The sequence below is a fragment of the Nilaparvata lugens genome, chromosome 1 (genome assembly GCF_014356525.2).
Source record: "Nilaparvata lugens isolate BPH chromosome 1, ASM1435652v1, whole genome shotgun sequence".
Taxonomy (NCBI): domain Eukaryota; kingdom Metazoa; phylum Arthropoda; class Insecta; order Hemiptera; family Delphacidae; genus Nilaparvata; species Nilaparvata lugens.
Window position 1 is genome coordinate 25,701,719 of NC_052504.1, and position 19,662 is coordinate 25,721,380.

Here is a 19,662-nt window from a genome sequence, read left to right on the forward strand (position 1 = left end):
GGGAAATTTTTGTATTCCTCTGGGAATTAATCTCAACTTACTGTGATTAGATAGAACATTTCTGTTTGAACTATAAATGTTATTATAATTTCTTCTTTCGTAATAAATTTTTTTATGCTTTTGTACTCCAGAGCGAAGCTCGGTCCCCGATATTTATAAGTAAAGATAGCAAAATGGCCGCTGTGTAAGTAACTGGAGACTTCCAGACAATTTGGAACTTATCACTTCTTTTACCGATTGGAATCATATTTTAAACTTCCGATGAGTTTGGTATAACATTTTCGAAGGGTAATTGATTATACTTTAATATAGACCAATGAAGTTTATTCAAATAACGCTTTTAAACATCTATTTTTCTTCTTCGGGCTCCTCGCGGACCACGTTTTGGAAACCTCTGATCTAGATAAATATGCAGAAAGATAGATTTCAAATTTATTGTATTTCCTCATCCAATTTATTGGTTTGACCTTCTAATAATCTAATTTCAAAATATTTTAGTGGCTCGATTGGATATAGCATTTTATGAAATATCTAACCGTGATTAAGTGCTGATAAAAGACTATGATTCTCTTGAGTCCTGAGAAGTCTACCCATAATATGATTTATATTATATCAACTCCATAAATGTTCTTGTGTTCATCATGATTGTTTTATCAATAGAGAAGAGACTAAACTACAAAATGTCAATGTGATTAGGATTGAACAACACGTTCAACGCTTTATAGGCCCTATACTTGTGAGTATTGGAGTCCTGCTCTATTATACTTCAACTATGCCAATTATTTACAAAAATTGAGTAACAATATTACAAACTGACAACTGAACAGTGACCTAAATTGATAGTCAACTTACTAGACACAAAGATTATTTAGTCGCAAGGTAAGACGTTAGTTAAACTACCAACACTTTGATTTTAACCAAGTTTTCAGGGATGATGATAATGATAAAAAGATAAATCTCCATTTAAAAAAAAGTACCTACAGTACCTCTTTTCATTTTCGAAAACGTTCTTTACTTAAAAGTTGACAACATTACTGAAATTTCCAATAACATTTTTCCCGACTGCAATGAAAGTTTACATAAAAGTTGTTCCCAAAAAATTAAGGGAACAAAAGCAGATGAAAAACACAGTCTTATTGCACCCCCTACCGAAAAAAGTACAAAGAAAAATGCAAATGACTACATTAGTTAATTGTGATTTTCCAATTTCTACTAACAAGTGGGATGAAGTTTTGCCAATATATTTTCCTATAAATCTAATAAATATGTGGATTATAATCAACATTGTCCATTTTTCTCCAAGTATATAAATTAATAACTAGTACATTACCAAAGGTAGCATAAGAGGATAAGGTTATTATTCATTAGTTCTTCTCATTGGTTGACTCCAATAAATTTTACACCACCTTACTTCTTATGGTAAAACCTTTGGAATAACTTGACTGAAACAGAAACCTCCAAGCTCAAAGCCCGCATTTCCACTGTGACGATTCGATTCAGTCGATGCGGATTGATAAAGAGGCACTGCCGACGATAACGACGCAGCAAAAGCCGACTAGGCTTCGTCACTTGCCTCGGCCTAAATACATTTTCTCTTATAGTACATGGTTGTTCACATCTGATAAAAAATTGTTCTTCAGCAGTTCTGTGAATTAGTCTTTCTAAACTATCCAGTTTTCAAAGTGAAAAATCATCAGTCTCAACTTGGAAAGGATCCATGAATATTGAAACACAATTCGAATGATTGGCAGAGATTTCATCGAAAAAGAAAATTCACAAATACATGACATATTATTATTGTTAGAAAATAATTTACAATATCAGCAAGTGTAATACCAATTTTACAATGCAATTTGTTAGTTGAATTCTACACTGATTTTATTTATTCTGTTGAATATTCCATTCTATTCGCCAGCCATTGCAAGAGATGAAGACCACAATCCATGCTTCGACAAGATAAAATGTACTCAACTACAGGCGAGATTATTCCACGACTGTTATTAAAATGTCAAGCGTTTTATACAGTCTTTTGTATTAAATTACAAACTGTGAAGATCACTAATCGAATAATGCCTGTATTTTATCACTCCCATTCTGTTGTTCCAGGAGGCTTTGTTGTCAGATCGTACAATACTCTTGAGATGCCCTGAACATTTCCAACCTCGGTCATCATCTTCTCAACAATCTGAAAAAACACACAATGTTTCCAATCATTTCTCATTTCTTTCTATCATATATTTTCATAGAGATATCGACGACTGTTTGAATAAATATTTTTTTAAGAGACAACAAAATTATTAAAGTATAAATTACTTTTATACTTTATACTCCCACTATAGAACAACATCTCATGTCTGAACTCATCAATATATTGTTATTATATTGATGAGAGCTGAAGTTCTAGTTAAAGCAGACAATTGTATATTTACTTTGGGAGACATGAAAAGCTAAAAATCTCCATGCTTGAATGTTTTCAATCAAGCCAACTATTTTAGCACTGAATGAAGAGTTGTAGATTAATCGTAAAAGTTAGGATAGATTTCAAGTTTTCAATTCTAGTTATAAATTTGATAGTTGAATATTGGAAAAAAGAAGATTAATTAAAACAAGATGTTCCACATTTGATGTGAGTGTGAGTGGACTACCTTTATAAGAGCTGTCTCGAAGAAAAGTAAACACTAAGAAACGGCTGATAGCAATAAACTACTACTTGCCAGCTACAACTAGCAATGAAGAAGCAGATTGCTTAGTTATATACTAATAGAATACTAATTATTGTAGTAAAGACAATAAAAATTGTATCATCATCGATTGATTGTTCATGTCCTTCATCTCCATCTCCATGTTAATCTCCATGCGTTTGTAATATTTGGAGATTAAATTGAAATACATTCTAATAATTTATATATTTTATTCCAAAAGATAAAATATAATTCATATTATACATGGATTTATGTTTATAAATGAATCAATTTCAGAATACTGATGTTGTGTCTTACTTCGACTGGTATGTCTTTTGCTGGTATCGCAGGCGTGCCAGTCATGAAGTCGTTCGTTATGAACGGTCGCAGCACGACAGAATGTTGGCAAGATGGCGTCCTGGTGGCAGCGTCGCGGTCGAAGTGGATTGGCAACAACACAACAGGCATTTGAGTCACACTCTGCATTACATTGTTACTCATTAGAATCTGCAAAAACAAAACAATTAGATTTGGAAGTACGTTTCAAAACCATTTTTTATTGAAATAACTCAAGCATTCTAAAAGATAAATATTTATATTTAACCTTATTCATATTTTTGAGCTAAATTATATTAGTAAACAAGCTGTTTCAAAGAACAGAACAAATCAATTACTTTTGTGAGAAAGGACCGCAAGTAACTTTCTGAAGTTCAACTTGAAGTCTAAAAAATCGAGGAAACTAGATATACATTTTTTGATATCGAATCAAGAGCTTTTTTGAGTTATTTATCTTCCTTTTTTCATTTGAACTATTATAATTATTATTATTGATAATCACTTTGTTGTCAGCTAAGTTTGTCAAATTACGTATGTATATTGAGAATAAAAAATCAAATCCATACATTTTTTCAATTATTGATTACTAAATATAAAATCTTTCCAAAAATTCATTTGAATAAATTCTACAGATTGATTGATTGAGTACTTTATTTATGTAGATTACAATATGTATACTGACTTATACACTTATATACAATAGCTTACAATACAGAAATTATAGATGAATTTACATAGTATAGACTAAGAAAATAATTATTGAACTGTATATGATATGAAAAAGCAATTTGTAATAGTATAATAACTATAGATAATTATATTGTTATGCATCTACATAAATTGGCGGAGCTTTGGACATATCCACGGTATTTAGATGAAAACGGTAGGGGTCATGAAATGTGTGCGCAGTGGCCAGCCAGCTAGATTACGTCATCGCCACCAACCGAGGTTTTTAACACCTATTGGCAATTTATAAAACTTATTTGTTAAAAACAGATGATTGGATATAAAATGACGTCAGCTACACCGGAAATTTAGCACAAACATGCGCGTGACACCTACCGTCTTCTTCTATACACCGTGGACATATCAATGTCCATTCTTCGGAAAGAATATTTCCGAATATGATATATCTTATATATATTATTATTATATATCTTATAAACAGATATGATTCTAATACATGAACTACCTACATAAGTTTTGGATAACTTAAAACTTTTTACATGCTCTGACAGTATACTATTTCAATATCAAGCAAACTCCCAGTCTGAAATGGGTAAAATGTGTAAAAAGACTGACCTGTGTGGCGACAAAGTCGGCTTGGCGTAGCGTGGAGAGCACGCGGGTGGTGAGGAAGGTGGGTGTGATGTCGAGGATCTGGTCTTTGACGAGTGGCCCGGCCACGTAGCAGACCCGGTTCACGTTGTGACACACCCTGGGGATCAGGTTGGCCAGGAAGGACAAGTCCGTCCACGAGGGACTCGTCGCACACGAGATGCCCACCACGTAGCTGTACGAGCGGCTGTCACCCTACAACACAAACTTACTAAATCACATTTCGCGATAGCAACAGTTTTTCGACAAGCCTGGACAAATTATTCTATTATTTGTGCCAGTACCAATAAATAAAACACATCTAAACTACAATTTTTGTCGGCTGGTTTTGTGTTACACTGAGGATGATGCCCAGATGCCAACATTTTGCAAATAGCAACAGTTTTGGGCTGAGCCTGATAAATCGTTTCATGATTGGTGGCTATTCCAATAAATAAATAGACACGCCTATTTTGACTATATGTGTCGATTGGTATTGTTTTACACTGAGGATGAAGCCCACATGAGCTCTTGGCTTGGTTAATAGGAGGGAGGTATGATCGTGACAGATGAGTAGGCCCAACCTAATGCTCAACCTATGTAATTGAAAATAGTTCAATTTATTATAAATTGATAAGAATAGTTGTCAATCCCCTTCCTATACCGAATCAAATGAAATTGCATTTCCTTTTTCAACACAAAATACTTAAAAATTCTTATTCAATGAATATTCATACACAAATAATAGGGAAAACTGAATAAAAAGACAAGATATTGTCCAAACACACATAAATCTGACAATTCAAATAATCTGGTTATTCAGTATGGATAACTACCACAAAATGAATTAGAATATGCACTTCAAGCAACTTTAAGCGAATGTCTGTAGTATTTTCCGTAGTGTGAATTTGTCAATAAATGTAGGCCTAATGATAAAAAAATATTATTATTATTTTGTAAATAGAAATATTATAAGTCTACCTACACTTTTGGGGTAAGAGAACATTTTTATAATGGAGGAGAGAAGAAGGAACTGGATATACGAATAAATTCCAACATAATTGCAATAAAAATATCGACTTGATAATGATATTATCGCCGAAAACTATTCGTGTTTGATAAAATATAATAAGGGTACTAGTGATTTTCTGTAATTAAACATTCAAGTGGCCCTATCAAAATACCTAATTGACAATTACAATAGTTGAAAGTATCAAAATACCAGAATACTGGTAAATTCTAATGTACAATAATAATTGAATTACTGTATTAGTTGATTTCTTGTAGAAGCGTGCTCGATCAAAAGTGGTGGGCACTGATAAAATGTTTTATTTAAACCTGAAAATATATTTTTTATAGGACAGTGAGGATAGAATTTAAGTAATCTGAACTTCAGGTAAGTGGTATGAAAATTAGGGAGAATTTTGTGCGAATTTTTGTTTTTCTAATAAATTACAAACATTAAATCCGTTTTCAAGGTTATATTCATAGTTGATGAGACCGTAATAAATCAAATAAACATTAAACAAACTTTATTTACATAACTGAGTATTGTGTTTCTTTGAATTTTTTTCCAAAATTGTTAATTTTATTGGATAAATTGAACTTATCAAGCCTCATCAATAAAAATTTCCTTTAGCTTTAAAATTTAATTTTTATTTCATGGCATGGTTATGATGTTGTAAAACGTCGAAACTTAGACCAGTTATAGAATACACGCCCCATTGTATATTCATACTGAAAGTCGATGAAGCCAACATCTACTGCCATATCGCCCCATCGAGACGTCAGCATTATACAATATAATTAAATAATAATAAGTTCTCAATTATCTAATTTTAGTTCTTTAATAATTTACTTTCATCTGATATAGACACAATCTGCTATGGAAAACAAGGTAAACAAACTCTACAGAAAAGTTTTCTATACGATGCTGAAGTCACGATGGGGCGATATGGCAGTAGATGTTGGCTTCATCGACTTTCAGTATGGGGCGTGTCTAATGACTATTCTATAACTGGTCTAAGCGTCGAAAAAATGAGACACAGTGTCAATACCACTTTTGACAACATCTGTGTCTCATTTTTTCATTATGGAGAAATACACAGTGTCAATACCACTTTTGACAACATCTGTGTCTCATTTTTTCATTATGGAGAAATACCACAACATCTCTTCAAAAACAATCAATTTGTATAATATCCTTGCATTCACTTACTCCAATTTAGTGGCATTCAATACATTTTCAGTTCAATTTTTCAGGTTTATTTTAGTTTTCATGGCATTAAATACATTTTCAGTTCAACTTTTCAGATCAATTTCTCAGTTTTATTGAAGTTTTCAATCTTCTATTTTAGAATATCACGACTTCAATTTTTGATTCAAGAGATTTTCAACTCTGGGCTCTGAATTGAATGCTAAAAAATGAAAAAGAATTAAATTTTGGTTGATAAAAGCTAATTATTAGCTAATTATTATTTTGGTATTTATCATTAAATGACTATTTAAATGTGTGACGACTGGCTCTACTAATATTTCTAGATTCACTCTAATCCTGATTGTTAACACAAATTTCATATTTTCTGTAGTCATTAGTGTGGTGAAATTTAATGATCTTGTGTTTCATTGTAAAACACTTTTACTTGATTTTTTAATATCTCAGGCACTTATCGTTAATTTGAATAGATGCTATCAATTTAATTTAAATATTCTATTTTATTTTCTGAATATTTCTGTATTGTATAATTTATATAAGACAATAAAGTGATTTGATTTGTTCATATTATGCGGATCAAGATCTCCGATATAATTCAAGTGCGGACACATTCGGATGATTTGTCAGAGTGTGAGAAAGCAGATTCATTCACAATAATTCACGACATGCAAAAGGCGGCAGAATACAGTAATGGGGATGTTGATGTGGAGGTAAATAACATGAAAACCCTGCCCAGTGCACTGTTGCACGAGATGTAGGTACAATCCAAGACTGGCTTTGGTGTTGAAGAGACAAAGACAAACTTGGCTCTGCGATTAGCGGGTCTGATCTCTCAGCCACAGATAAGAGACGAAAAAGGAGTACTCACTACGGACCGGCGACCGCTCAGGGGGTCTTTAGCATACATCTTTGGAAAAACTCGATTTTGTTTCAGTTTCTACTCGCTATTGAATCAGATGTACATTACCTGTACTCCCACACTGCGGATGGGTAGAAGAGTTGCCGAATATGAAGCACTATTGGACACCCGCTGCAATTTTATCCGATCTTCTTCACTAGTCGCACTTTCTACTCTGTTTAATAAGGCATGTTTCTGGAAAAGAAAGAGATGCTCACATTAGCTCCAATCAAATTTATAAATATATAATGAAGTACCGAAAAAATCCTTCAGTATAATAAATACCTGTAGTGCTGTAGATGAGAAGTAACCTATGAAGAGATCCTAATAAGCTCACTCAACAAATAGGAATAAAAAATTATATCCCTAAAAATCCAAGTTAAAACAGCAATTTTCAAGCTAATGATTTTAAAATGTAGCTAGTGGAAAAAACTTTGGCCATTTTACTTGCTCAAGATGTTGCTTGTCAACTTGTAACGTGTAAACACGGCTAGTCCCTACTGATTCTCAACTATTTTATGCACTTGCAACACTTGCAAAGTGTAAACGTGGCATTGTTACAAACTCTTGTAGAAGGGTTTCTTGTAGACAACAGTAGTTATTAGTTGAACAGGTTACATTTTCTTTACATTATATCTCAACATTCTACAATAATCGACTTTAAAACTAAAAAATAAAAATATTTTTGCATAAAATAGTTGAGAATCAGTAGGGGCTAGCCGAGTTTACACATTGCTAGTTGACGAGCAACGTCATATGCAAGTGAAATTGTCAACGTTTTTCCACTAGACTGTACAATCAAAGGACTAGATATATTCAGAATATGATTATCAGATGATGCACTAGTGTACTATCTACAGTAACTAAAAATGTTCTACCTGATTCCACGGTATGGAAGCGGTACAAATACTGGAACTAAAGATATTAATTTTCAACTTATTAATGAAATCCAAACTTAGTATTCCATAGTTTTTCAAAAGATTAAAAAGCATAAAACGTGAAAAAATTAGAAATACAACGTTAAATTTAGAAAAGCATGAAACTATGTAATAAGCTACTCACCCTTTGAAGCATCTGGTTATATTCAACAATGATTTTAACGAGAACTTGAGTTTCAGAGAAGTCTCGTTCCATGTAGGGCTCTTCGCCGCATATAACTCTAATCGCCAGCCCGGGGCCTGGGAACGGATGCCTCATCACTAGTTCATTCGGGATCCCCAGGTCGCGACCCAAAGCTCGTACCTGAAATTCAAATTGCATTCTGTCAGTTACTGATTATTATAATGTTCACTAAAAACGATAACTGTTTGTGTTCAAAAACACTAGCAGCTTTGTAGTAATTAATCAAGGATTAAGAATTGGTTAAATAAAAAAACAAGGAAATTGTCAAAAACCACAGATTTTAGAAGTAAATCTCTGTAGTTTTTGACAATTTCTTGGTATTTTTATTTAATAAGAATAATTACCACAATACCAACTTCTCAACTACACAAAAAAATAGATTAAGAATTGGCTTGATTGGAAACTCAGTTCAGTTTCATCATTTTGAATATTCTAAAGAATATAAATAAAAAGTTAAGAGAAATGTAGTAGGCTGAATAACTTTACTTACTGTACTTTGGTGTAAAACCATAGACTCGTCTTGGATATCTAAGTTTGCATAACCAATCTATAGATACTCTCTGGTAAAACCAAGAGACTTTATTTTTCTTCAATTCTATTCATTTTTTGTAAAAGAATAATTAAGTTAATTTTGTTTCACAGTGTAGGACAACAAATATTAATTTCTCAACATTCTATCAATCTCTGAGGAGTAAAAGACAGCTTCTACAGCGTATGTTGAACAAATCGAGACTTAAATAAAATAATGAGAAAGTATCTTTCCTAATGAAACTTCGAAACAGCTAATATTGAATAAAATACTACTCCAATCGTCTACTCATTCTGGAAGCTCGTATAAAACAGTTTGGTAGATTTCGTCTACTGCTTGAAATACACGAGTTCATAAATGAAAATAAATAATAATAAAATTGTGTGTTTGTAGAAATTGTTTGGCTCCAGCCGCACAATATTTCATTTGAAGATTTTCATTTCCACAGTATTCTCCATGACCTCCGGGGCAAAACAAAGTTGTCAAGTAGGTAGTCGAATGTTGTATTGAAATAACAGAGAATTCATCAAGATTGGATTGCCATAGAAATTGACCATTAAGAAAGAGATGTCATTCTAACTCTGTGATCAGTTATTTCAGAAACACCCTCCCACTTTATTCGTAATGTTTCGCATGCTTTGTTCGCAACGATAAAGTGGCAATCATTCACCAGCTAGAAACGAGTATACACGTATACAGCAAAACTAGGAGATCAAATGCAATTTATATGATTCGAATAACGACTTACTTCGTCTTTATGAAAGTCTCGCAATGGTTCGACAACTCGGCCCTGTTTCCGGAGCTCGCGGACAAGCGGCGAGTCATTGTGGTGCGTCTTGATGCACGAGGCGTTTTCGCTCACCGAGTGAGAAGCAGACTCTATCAGATCTGGTCGGAGTGTACCTTGTCCTAGGAATACCTCGTCCGGCTTCAATTTCAATTCTTCTATTACATCGTTGTACATCTATTGAAATAAATAAGTAATTGGATCAGATAACTGGGTTAACTGCTTCAAAAATTAAAATGTTTATTAGTGGTAAAGCTGGGTTTTCGTTTGTGTGTGAATGCCGTCGTCGACCTCGACAGGGTGAGGATCTCAGATTGAGTAGATTTCAATTTGTCTAAATAACCTAAAATGTTATGTTAAATTATGTTTTGATAGGGGAGGTTGAGTTTATATTTTTTATACTTTTAAATGGCAATATGTTGATATTAGAAATGTTTTGATTCTTGAATAATAAACACAAATAATGAAAAGTTATTTGACCAGCTGTTTTAGCACACTTGAAATTTGGACAATATGAATGTCAACAATGCTTGTCGTCGTCGACTGCGGAAGTTTACGCACAAACTTTAGTTCGACTATTATATTGAAATAACTAGGAATTCTACATCAAATTGCTATAGAAACTGAGCAGTGAGATAGAGATGTTGTCATTTCAACTCTGTGATCATTTATTTAACCCTCATCTCCTACTGTAGTTGAAAGTCAATTCATACTGTAAGCATTGGTTGAATGGGAAGCATATTCATTGAGAATGCTGACAATTTGATGAGCGAATCTCACTATACATTATTTCATGTGACACACTTCTTGATGTTTAGTCTACATGATAATCATAATGCCAATGAATTGAATTGCATTCATACTTATGATTGGATTGGCATTTTCAAAATACTCAGAAGCGTATAGAGTTGAATTTCAATAAATTGAAGAATTGAATATATGCTTGTAAACAGCAGTATTTTATAACAATATACTTTGAAAACTACATGAAAAATTGAGCAATTATTACACAATGTAAAGTGCTAAATTATCATCATTGAACAATATGTATTATACAGATCTATGTATTATAGCGTACCCTATTGGCCGTGTGATACAGTAATAATTTCAAGAATAGAGTACTTACTTTTACAAAAAGATCTCCAATAATTTTCCTCTTTTCCTCTGGATTGGAAGTCTGACATAACATTTTGGTCATCTTTAGTCTCTTATCCTTTGGATCCATAGGCACAGTTGTAATGCCATGCAGAAAGTAATGAGAGGCATCTTTCACTAGAAAGAGGCATAACACAAATTCAGCATTTTTAGTAATGAAATCTTGTTACTGCTACTGCTACTGCTTATAATCCATATTAGTTGAATTGATTAATTGGGATTGACCATGAATTTTCCTATTGGGATGAGAGTTAGGACTTTCTATACTTCACCATGCAAATAGGTACAAAAAAAATTATTTAAATAGTTTTTTTCGAGAATTCATCATTCATGTGGTCAAATACATAGGTGATCATGAAAGAGCATTGGATTAAACGTTGTATAGTTTATATAGGTTAGTTTATTGGAGTTTTGTTTCAACACCTTATATCATCTTGGTATTCGGAATTTACAACATGAAATTGACTCAATGGAAAGAAGACCCAATGACGATTGAAGTGCCATGTACTCCTCAACTCATATTTATTTTGCCAATCTCTGCTGTAACATTTTGTAGTTCTCTAGGTATGAGCGAAAACGTAATGGAGCGGCAAATATAGCTTCAATCTAATGCAAGTATTTCAAATTAAAACTGCAGTTGAAAGTTCAGCCTACCTTGTAAATCAACATCGACTTTCTTAAGGGACTCATAGACAAGTTTGCTCTCGTTCTTCCTCATGCAGCCGTTGTCAATGTGGACAGCGATTATTTGGTTTTTGGATAAAGCTTTCTTCATGAGAGCCGTGCACACCGTCGAGTCGACCCCGCCGCTGACGAACATCAGCACTTTATTTGTGCCGACTGTATCCTTGATGTATTTGATGCACTCTGCCTCTCTGCTCTGCATTGTGAAGTTCGCCGTCAGACCAGCAACGTCGAACAGGAACGAACTCAACATCGATTTACCGTTTTTTGTTAAATCAACCTGAAAATAATGCAAACATGGATTTCTCAGATTCCAGTTGACTAGGACCGTACTCTTTGCATATGATACAGATTTTTTAATCTCATCAAAAACATGTCAATAAGTGTCAAACTAGGGGATATGTGTTCGGGCGGAAATTTGCTCAGCAAATAGGCTGCAAGTAAATGTAAGCGAATCAGCTTTCATTGAAATTCCAATTCATAGATTTGCCAATGCTGGGCTGCTGCAATTTCAAACTGAAGGAGGTGAACAGCTTTCTCCTGAGAACACCAACTTTCTTGGGGTTGCTGTTGATAAGGGTCTTACTTGGTACTCCCATGCGGACTCTCTACTTCAGTTCAGCAGCTTAAGACATTCAAGGCTTGTGAAGGTTTTGATTAGAGAAGCAGTCATCACGGCCTATTACGGCTATAACAAGCAATTGCTTTTCTATGGAATTCTGCGCTGATGTGGTTCAGGGCACTCATTGGCTGTCTTTCGGGCTCAAAAAAGAATTCTGAGGCTAATGTTTGATAAGCCAGCTCAGTTCTCCTGCAGAACATTGTTCATTCAACAAGGAATATTAACTGTCCTTAGTTTGTATTTTCATCACCTATCAGTCTTTGCCTACAGAATGAAAGATAGCTGGATGTCTGGTGCTGACCTACATCAACATAATAATCGTTCAAGTAATTTATCTAGAATAGAACAGCACCGAACAAACTTCTATGAGTTGAATTCAAAATACATTGGTAAGTGTTCAATGATCTGCCATTGTGTTTGAAAACATCCCAGTCAACCCACAAATTCAACGCAGGATTATAAAAAAGCTCATAGAGAAGTGCTTTCAATTATCAAAGTTTCTTTGATATTGAATAATGAAAATCTCTGTTATTGATTATGTGAGACTTGAATATGTACATAGTATATTTTCAAGTTTCATAATATGTAAATAAATAAATATGAATATGTTATTCAACTCACCTCAGGATGGAACTGAAGACCATATAATCTCATTTTATCATTGGCTATCCCGGCAATAAAATTATTAGACTGAGCAATAACTCTAAATGTTTCTGCAACCTTTTCAATGCTATCACCGTGCGTTAACAATACAATTTGTGATTTATTCAAGTCTCTGAAAAGAAAAGAAATGGTTTGAGATTGATAAATTGAAAAAAATATCAGGAGATAGTGTACATGTCGTGGCTCATGGTTAGCACAAATAAATCATTCCACTATGAAGAGTCTATCTAACCGACTAAAGTATTTTGCTCAATTTTCTATGACTTGAGAATTGAAATTATTATAAGTTTCTTGATAACAGAGGTGTTAATTCAATCTTTAATGAAATATGTACTATCTGCAATTCCGAGTGATTGTTAATGAAGCTGTAGGCCTACAGCTTTATATTATTAACTATAGTCAGACACGAATGCTGATGGAAATTTTAATAATAGGCAATAGCCCACAGTTATTCTTCTCATGAAAGCACACTCAAGTATGAAAAATTATTCTAAATTCCATCTGTGCTTTGTAGATTATAAATATTTTTTCAACATTTTAGTCCATTCTCCAAATTGTCTAATTTGCACTAAAATTAAGATTCTAGAACCAATTATTGGCTCTACTACTTCCGAGCTAATTCCTTGATAAATAAATAATAAAATAATGAATATCATGATAACCAAGCTTTGCTCCAAAGTAAAAAGGCATTGGGATGATGATTTGGAATAAAAAAGTAATTGCTTATAAGCAACACTGGTTTTGGAATTACCTAGTCATATTGCTATCACCTCACTATCAACATCACTTTCAACTCCTGTATGTTTCGAAAAATCAACTATAATTTGCGTTGCGATACTATGCCCCGGTTGCTCTCTGTATGTACCGAGCCTTTCAAATATTTCAAAATAACGTCTCCAAGTTTGGTAGTTCAAGAGCTACCATTATATTTGTTCACTAACTCTGCCTGTCTCGTTTCCAACAGACGATGGAAAACTCTCTCTTGATCAGCTGGTACTCGAATGACGAATTAATCCTTTTCAAGGTCCTTTAGCAAACTATCCCAAACATGAGACATGATTCAAATGCATTTTTTATCACAAACTTACTGTATTACAAATTTCAACAAAATCGTTTTCGAGATCCGGCGAACATACCCACAAACATAAATACATACATAAATTGCTCGCTTAATAGAGTATGATGATATCGAGTGACGTTTCTAAATCACACCTTATCAATTTCATGAAATAGCGAGTGTCCTAAGGCTGCCTGTACCGACGGCGTAACATGTAAATCAAGAATGAAAAATATGTTCCAGTAGATAATACTTACTTGAATAAAATGCATTTCGGATCAACTTCAATGGCGGTTGGCCCATCCTCTCTTCCATCTTTCCGTACAACTTGTCCTCCAAACTCCTTATTCATCATTTGCATTCCATAACAGATTCCTGCACACAAAAGATCTCATTATTTTCCAGCTCAACCAATTAATCAAACTATTTATTTCTTCAGATAGCATTTGAGTACTTGAATACTTTTATACAAAAGGTGGTGATGCTAGTGATAATTAATTCACAAAAATAAGTGACGAGCGACTGATAACCTGGCTTGTGACCAAGACCACGAATACTAATTTGTGACCTCTCCTAATCACTTCCCAATAGTTAAACTGTCATTCCATCATCTCTCATCTATACCCCTTCATTAAGCCCACCGCAAAGTAGACCCACGCTAATACACAAAAAGCAACCCACACCGTGGGACGTTTTGTAAACCATTCCTACAGATTTTTTCATAATCAATCAGCTGACAAGTGGATTAGTCAACGCAAAGTGAACCCACGGTAGCGTGGAACATGGCTACCTCGAAAAAAGCCGAGTATAGCCGAAAAAAACTCGAGAAACCCCGAGCATAGCCGAAAAACCCCGACAAAAGCCGACAGTTTGTAGTATAAATAAAATAGTTTATACATATTTTGAGACAATATTAGTTGACACCTAGGTGCATATATGAATGTGAATAGCTTATAACTAGTAGTTCTGTGAACAGTAGACCTCGCGCAGTTATAAACCACAGCATCCTCTTATACTGTCCATCAAGAGTAAATCCTGTCTGTATGACGTGTCGGCGAGATATCGGTGTGAAAATATCGGTAGAATTTATAGTAGATTTAGGACCTAAAAACACTCAACTCACATGGGCTACTTATTAACAAATTAATAAAAACAATATAAAAATCTTGTAGTACCCTTTAAATTTTTAAAACTTTAAGATAGTTCAAATTAATAAAAACAATATAGAAATCTTGTAGTAGATTTTTATATTGTTTTAATTAATTAGATTTATACCTATATTGAGTAGAGAAAAATCACGTTGTCTAGATGTTATACGAATTTTCTGATTTATTTTCTAAATGATTGACATTACATTATTTCTCTTGTTGTTATTGGAAGTGAATTGTCTCAACTTATATTGACTGGCCCTCCAACCTCCAACTGAAGAAATTACGAAAAAAATTGTGTTGCCGAAAAATTAAGGAAATAAAGAAATGCCAAAATATGTTTATCTTATAAATTAATATTACTTCCCTTAGAATTAAGGGATGTCGTAATGAGTGAGAATGTTATATAAAAATAACGGGGGAAATGTCTTCTTACTATTGGTGTCTGAATCATTTTTATCCGACCGATAGTTATTTTTTAATTAATGATTATGTTTATCAATGTCGAAACATTTTGAGCAGAGTACTTGACGGCGCATGCGCTAGTTGTAGGCTTGCGCAGTACAACGAACGAGTGACCCACGTTCCACGAAAACTGTGAACAAATCACAAACCAATCCACGCGTGGAAAATTCTCGGCTGGGTGCAGTTTGAAGCGCGCCATTGCTAGCAATGCTTTTACAAAACTTTCCATCAAAAAATCTCCTCGGTTTTAATCGATTGCTATAGAAATATTCATAATCAATCAGCTGAGAAGTGTATTATCATAGCCACCTCTAATACAAGGCCGCGGCCTACGATATTGCAACGTCGCAGTGTAGGCCTAGAATCTAATACATGATTGGTGAAAAAGATTAAAAAAAAATACCAGCTGATCTTTTTCACCAATCATGTATTAGATTCTAGGCCTACACTACGACGTTTCAATATCGTAGGTCGGGGCCTTGTATTAGAGGTGGCTATGGTAATATTCATTGCATGTATTATACAGATGTCTAGAGAAGCCTGGCACTGGTTTACAAAACATCCCACGGCGTGGGTTGCTTTTCGTGGATTAGCGTGGGTATACTTTGCGGTGGGCCTAAACCAAGAGTTGAGCTTCATTCTGAGTGAGCATGTTCCTCGAAAGAAAAAATGTTTAATACATAAAATAATATAGAACCCTTTGAAAATAAATCTCTAACATAACTCTTTACAATGTTGAAACCATAACATCAGAAAATTAGTGTATTAAAACAAAAAGATTAGGTAGAATATAGAAATATAAATCTCACCTAAAACTGGAATTCCTATTCGAAAAATATCAGCATCGTATCTAGGCGCATCTTCAGCATATACTGAGTTTGGCCCTCCAGATATTATAATTGCCCTGAAAAATATAAATATAATAATGATGAAATTAATATTTTATTATTTTATTGTAACTAACGTATTTTGTACACGTTTTACAATTTTCGATGTGAAAATAGATAGAATTTGAAAATATTAATCCAAAAAAGCCTCATTTGTTAAATTGAACAGTTTGTTGATCATTTCAACTGTACAATTCAGGTACTGCAATGGGATACAAATTATTAGCTTCCACATTTTTTTGTTTCCAACCACCCTCCAGCAGCATCAAACAATACATCAGCCGCCTGTTTGAATAAGTCAATAATATTTCGACTTTATTCCTTTTTGACACAAATTTCAAAATATATTAAACCAAATGGAACCTGTTCATATAGGAATGTTAAACTTTGTTTTGCGCAAAACGCATAAAATTGATGTAATATTAGAACTAATATGAGCTGTCATTAGTAGGTTGCATAAGCCGAGAAAACTCCTCAACGATTTGTACTTTGTAAATCAGGTAAAGTATTTCAAGAAGATGACAATACTAACTTGTATCCTTTTTCCTTGATATTATAGACAGGAGTATCGAGAGGCAGTATATCACTCTCGACACAGAGCTCTCTGACTTTGCGATCGATGACCTTTCCATACTGGGCGCCCGCGTCCAGAATTGCCACCTTGTCCCATCCCCCCGCCCCGGCCCCAGCCCCGTTCGCACGATAGTTGCCGGCTTCCGTCATGCCAACATCCATAACTCCACCTTTCCCTACCGCACAAACTGCAACAATACAATTCAAAACTTTCTTAAAATAGCAATAACAAACTAACCTTAAATATTACCACCAAATAACAAGACACCTTATTATATGAATGAATACTCACACAAAGCTGAATGTAACTGATCAAATAATTTTTCTACACTACTGCAAAAACTAATTTACGAAGTTTTTTCAGCTTATGATGATGCTCACATGATCCATTTCACATGAGATTATCTCTAATTCATAAATCAATTCTCCTCAATGCTTCACATTTCAACGTTTTTATTTCTAGAAACAGAGATGAATGAAGATAGGGTTCGGGAGGGTCGAAAATATAACTCCAGTAGCCTAAATGAGACTCTTCATTTATCGTTTAATTGTAGCCTACTGTGAAATAAAAGAAAAAATATTTCCCAAGCTACTTACAAAACTGAGAATGTTTATTTTAGAATAGCGACCGTATAACTTTCCTTGTGATTGATTAATAATTAATGGAGTATAGGTACTGTATATTTGAATCAATTATTGATATTTTTGTGTTAGTTTGAACGTGTTTGCAAGTAATTACAATGATCAGGTAATAAAAATATCCTCAGACTAATAGCATATAGGCATAGTACATACTGATTGAGAGTTAACAACAAAATTTTAAAAACTGCAAATTTGATTGAGCACAAAAGCATGATTAAATAATGCTTAACTGTTTAATATTAGCAAAAAGATATTTACCACAATGTCCTAATAATAGTTCAGTAAAGAAAGATGCTAAGGATTGGTGGAAGACTGCTCTATATGTTTGAAAAATATTTTTTGATTACACAATCAATGATTATGTAATCAATATTATATAACACTTCGGAACAACGGGCCGAGCATTCTAGATACCGGTATGCTAAACCAGTACTATTTTTAATGAACACAAAAAACAAAGAAAAAATTAAAAAAAAACATGCTATGAGAAAAAATACTATGATAATATATAGTCTATAATTGAAAAGTTGAATATTGTTAGGTCTACATACTGGATAAATTTTAATATATGAAAGGTTAACAGATACTTTTGAAAAATAATATAGATTGGATAAAAAATTATAAACCAATAATAGAAGGATAATAGGAAGTTATGAGTAAATTTCTTTCACAACAACTTACTTATTGAATGAACAAATAATCATTATTCAATAGAATGCACAGTTTTGTCTTTGAATAATAGTAGACCTACTGTTAATCAATAAATAATTTGATAGGACATATTAAAATGAACCTCTCTATACGCGAAACAAATAAAAATAAGATTTGTTGAATAACTGAGTTTAACGGAGTTTATTTGTGATAGTCCTTATCAAACAAAATTGAATAATTGAGTAGGTTTTTATCTTGCATTTAAAAAGGAAACAAAACTGAGTAGATCCATTGAACTAAAATAAATTACATGTTTCAAACATGAGAACAATTACAGGATAATCAGCGTGAGTGCGCTATCATAGAGAAACACAACCTCCAAATACTGACAGATAAATTTGAATAGAGGTTAGGTATTTAACCTTTCATGTGTTTTAATGCGCATCATAAAGAGTGAAAAAATTTAACATTGAACCCCTCAAATAATCTAGGTCATATTCTTAATCACTGCTATTAAAGTATTTCATCTCTTGAATCAGTAAACAATCACTAACCTATATTGATTTTGTTTTGAGAAACAGTAACTTAATTTATACGCATTATGAAATATGAGTAAAATTAGAAGAATAAGAATTAAATGTTGAAAGAACTTGTTTTTTGGCTGATCAAAACAAGTTGTATTATAGAAAACATAATTTTCTTTGACTAAAATTTATTTTACAAAGCTTACGCATGGCTGCAAGTTGATTTCATCTCTACCATTTTTCTCTCTACGCTGTTATCTATAAATGATATTGAAGTGAAGATTTATATAATAGAGGCAAGATTAAATTAGAATAAAGAAGAAATGGTGAAGGTTAGAGATTTAACACAAAACTATTGACAACTGACAGGGGAAGAATACCGTACAATTCACAAAAGATAGCTCGTGTCAGAGGAGTTCAACAAAAAAGAATTATGGATTCAATTTATATTAAAAGTTGAATATTCTTTATCCTGATATGCTAAAAATCTCTACTTACCAAATCAAATAAATTTGAGCTGGAAGAACAGCATGTAATTATGTATTTCTTCTTCAGATAATTTACATTACATGACGAGGGCAGCGGCAAGCAAATACGGTAGAGTCATCTCTGCCATCATTATCTTGAACTCATCTATATGCCTTCCGAATATTAACCTAATAAAATAATGAAAAAATAATTCCTGATTACTCGATTACTCAATTAT

At 33.3% G+C, this 19,662-nt stretch overlaps 1 protein-coding gene across 1 annotated transcript; it reads right to left on the reverse strand.

The window, feature by feature from the left end:
* Positions 1-1,741: 1,741 nt before the first annotated feature.
* On the reverse strand, positions 1,742-19,603 carry LOC111054442 (GMP synthase [glutamine-hydrolyzing]-like). The gene is made up of 13 exons (XM_039423601.1): positions 19,455-19,603; positions 17,099-17,327; positions 16,489-16,583; positions 14,324-14,441; positions 12,968-13,121; positions 11,695-12,004; positions 11,012-11,157; positions 9,847-10,062; positions 8,510-8,689; positions 7,517-7,642; positions 4,320-4,550; positions 3,000-3,188; positions 1,742-2,185 (listed from the first exon to the last, which is right to left on the reverse strand). The coding sequence occupies exons 2-13, from the start codon at positions 17,299-17,301 to the stop codon at positions 2,084-2,086; spliced, it is 2,070 nt and encodes a 689-aa protein (XP_039279535.1). The 5' UTR covers positions 17,302-17,327; positions 19,455-19,603; the 3' UTR covers positions 1,742-2,083.
* Positions 19,604-19,662: the final 59 nt, after the last annotated feature.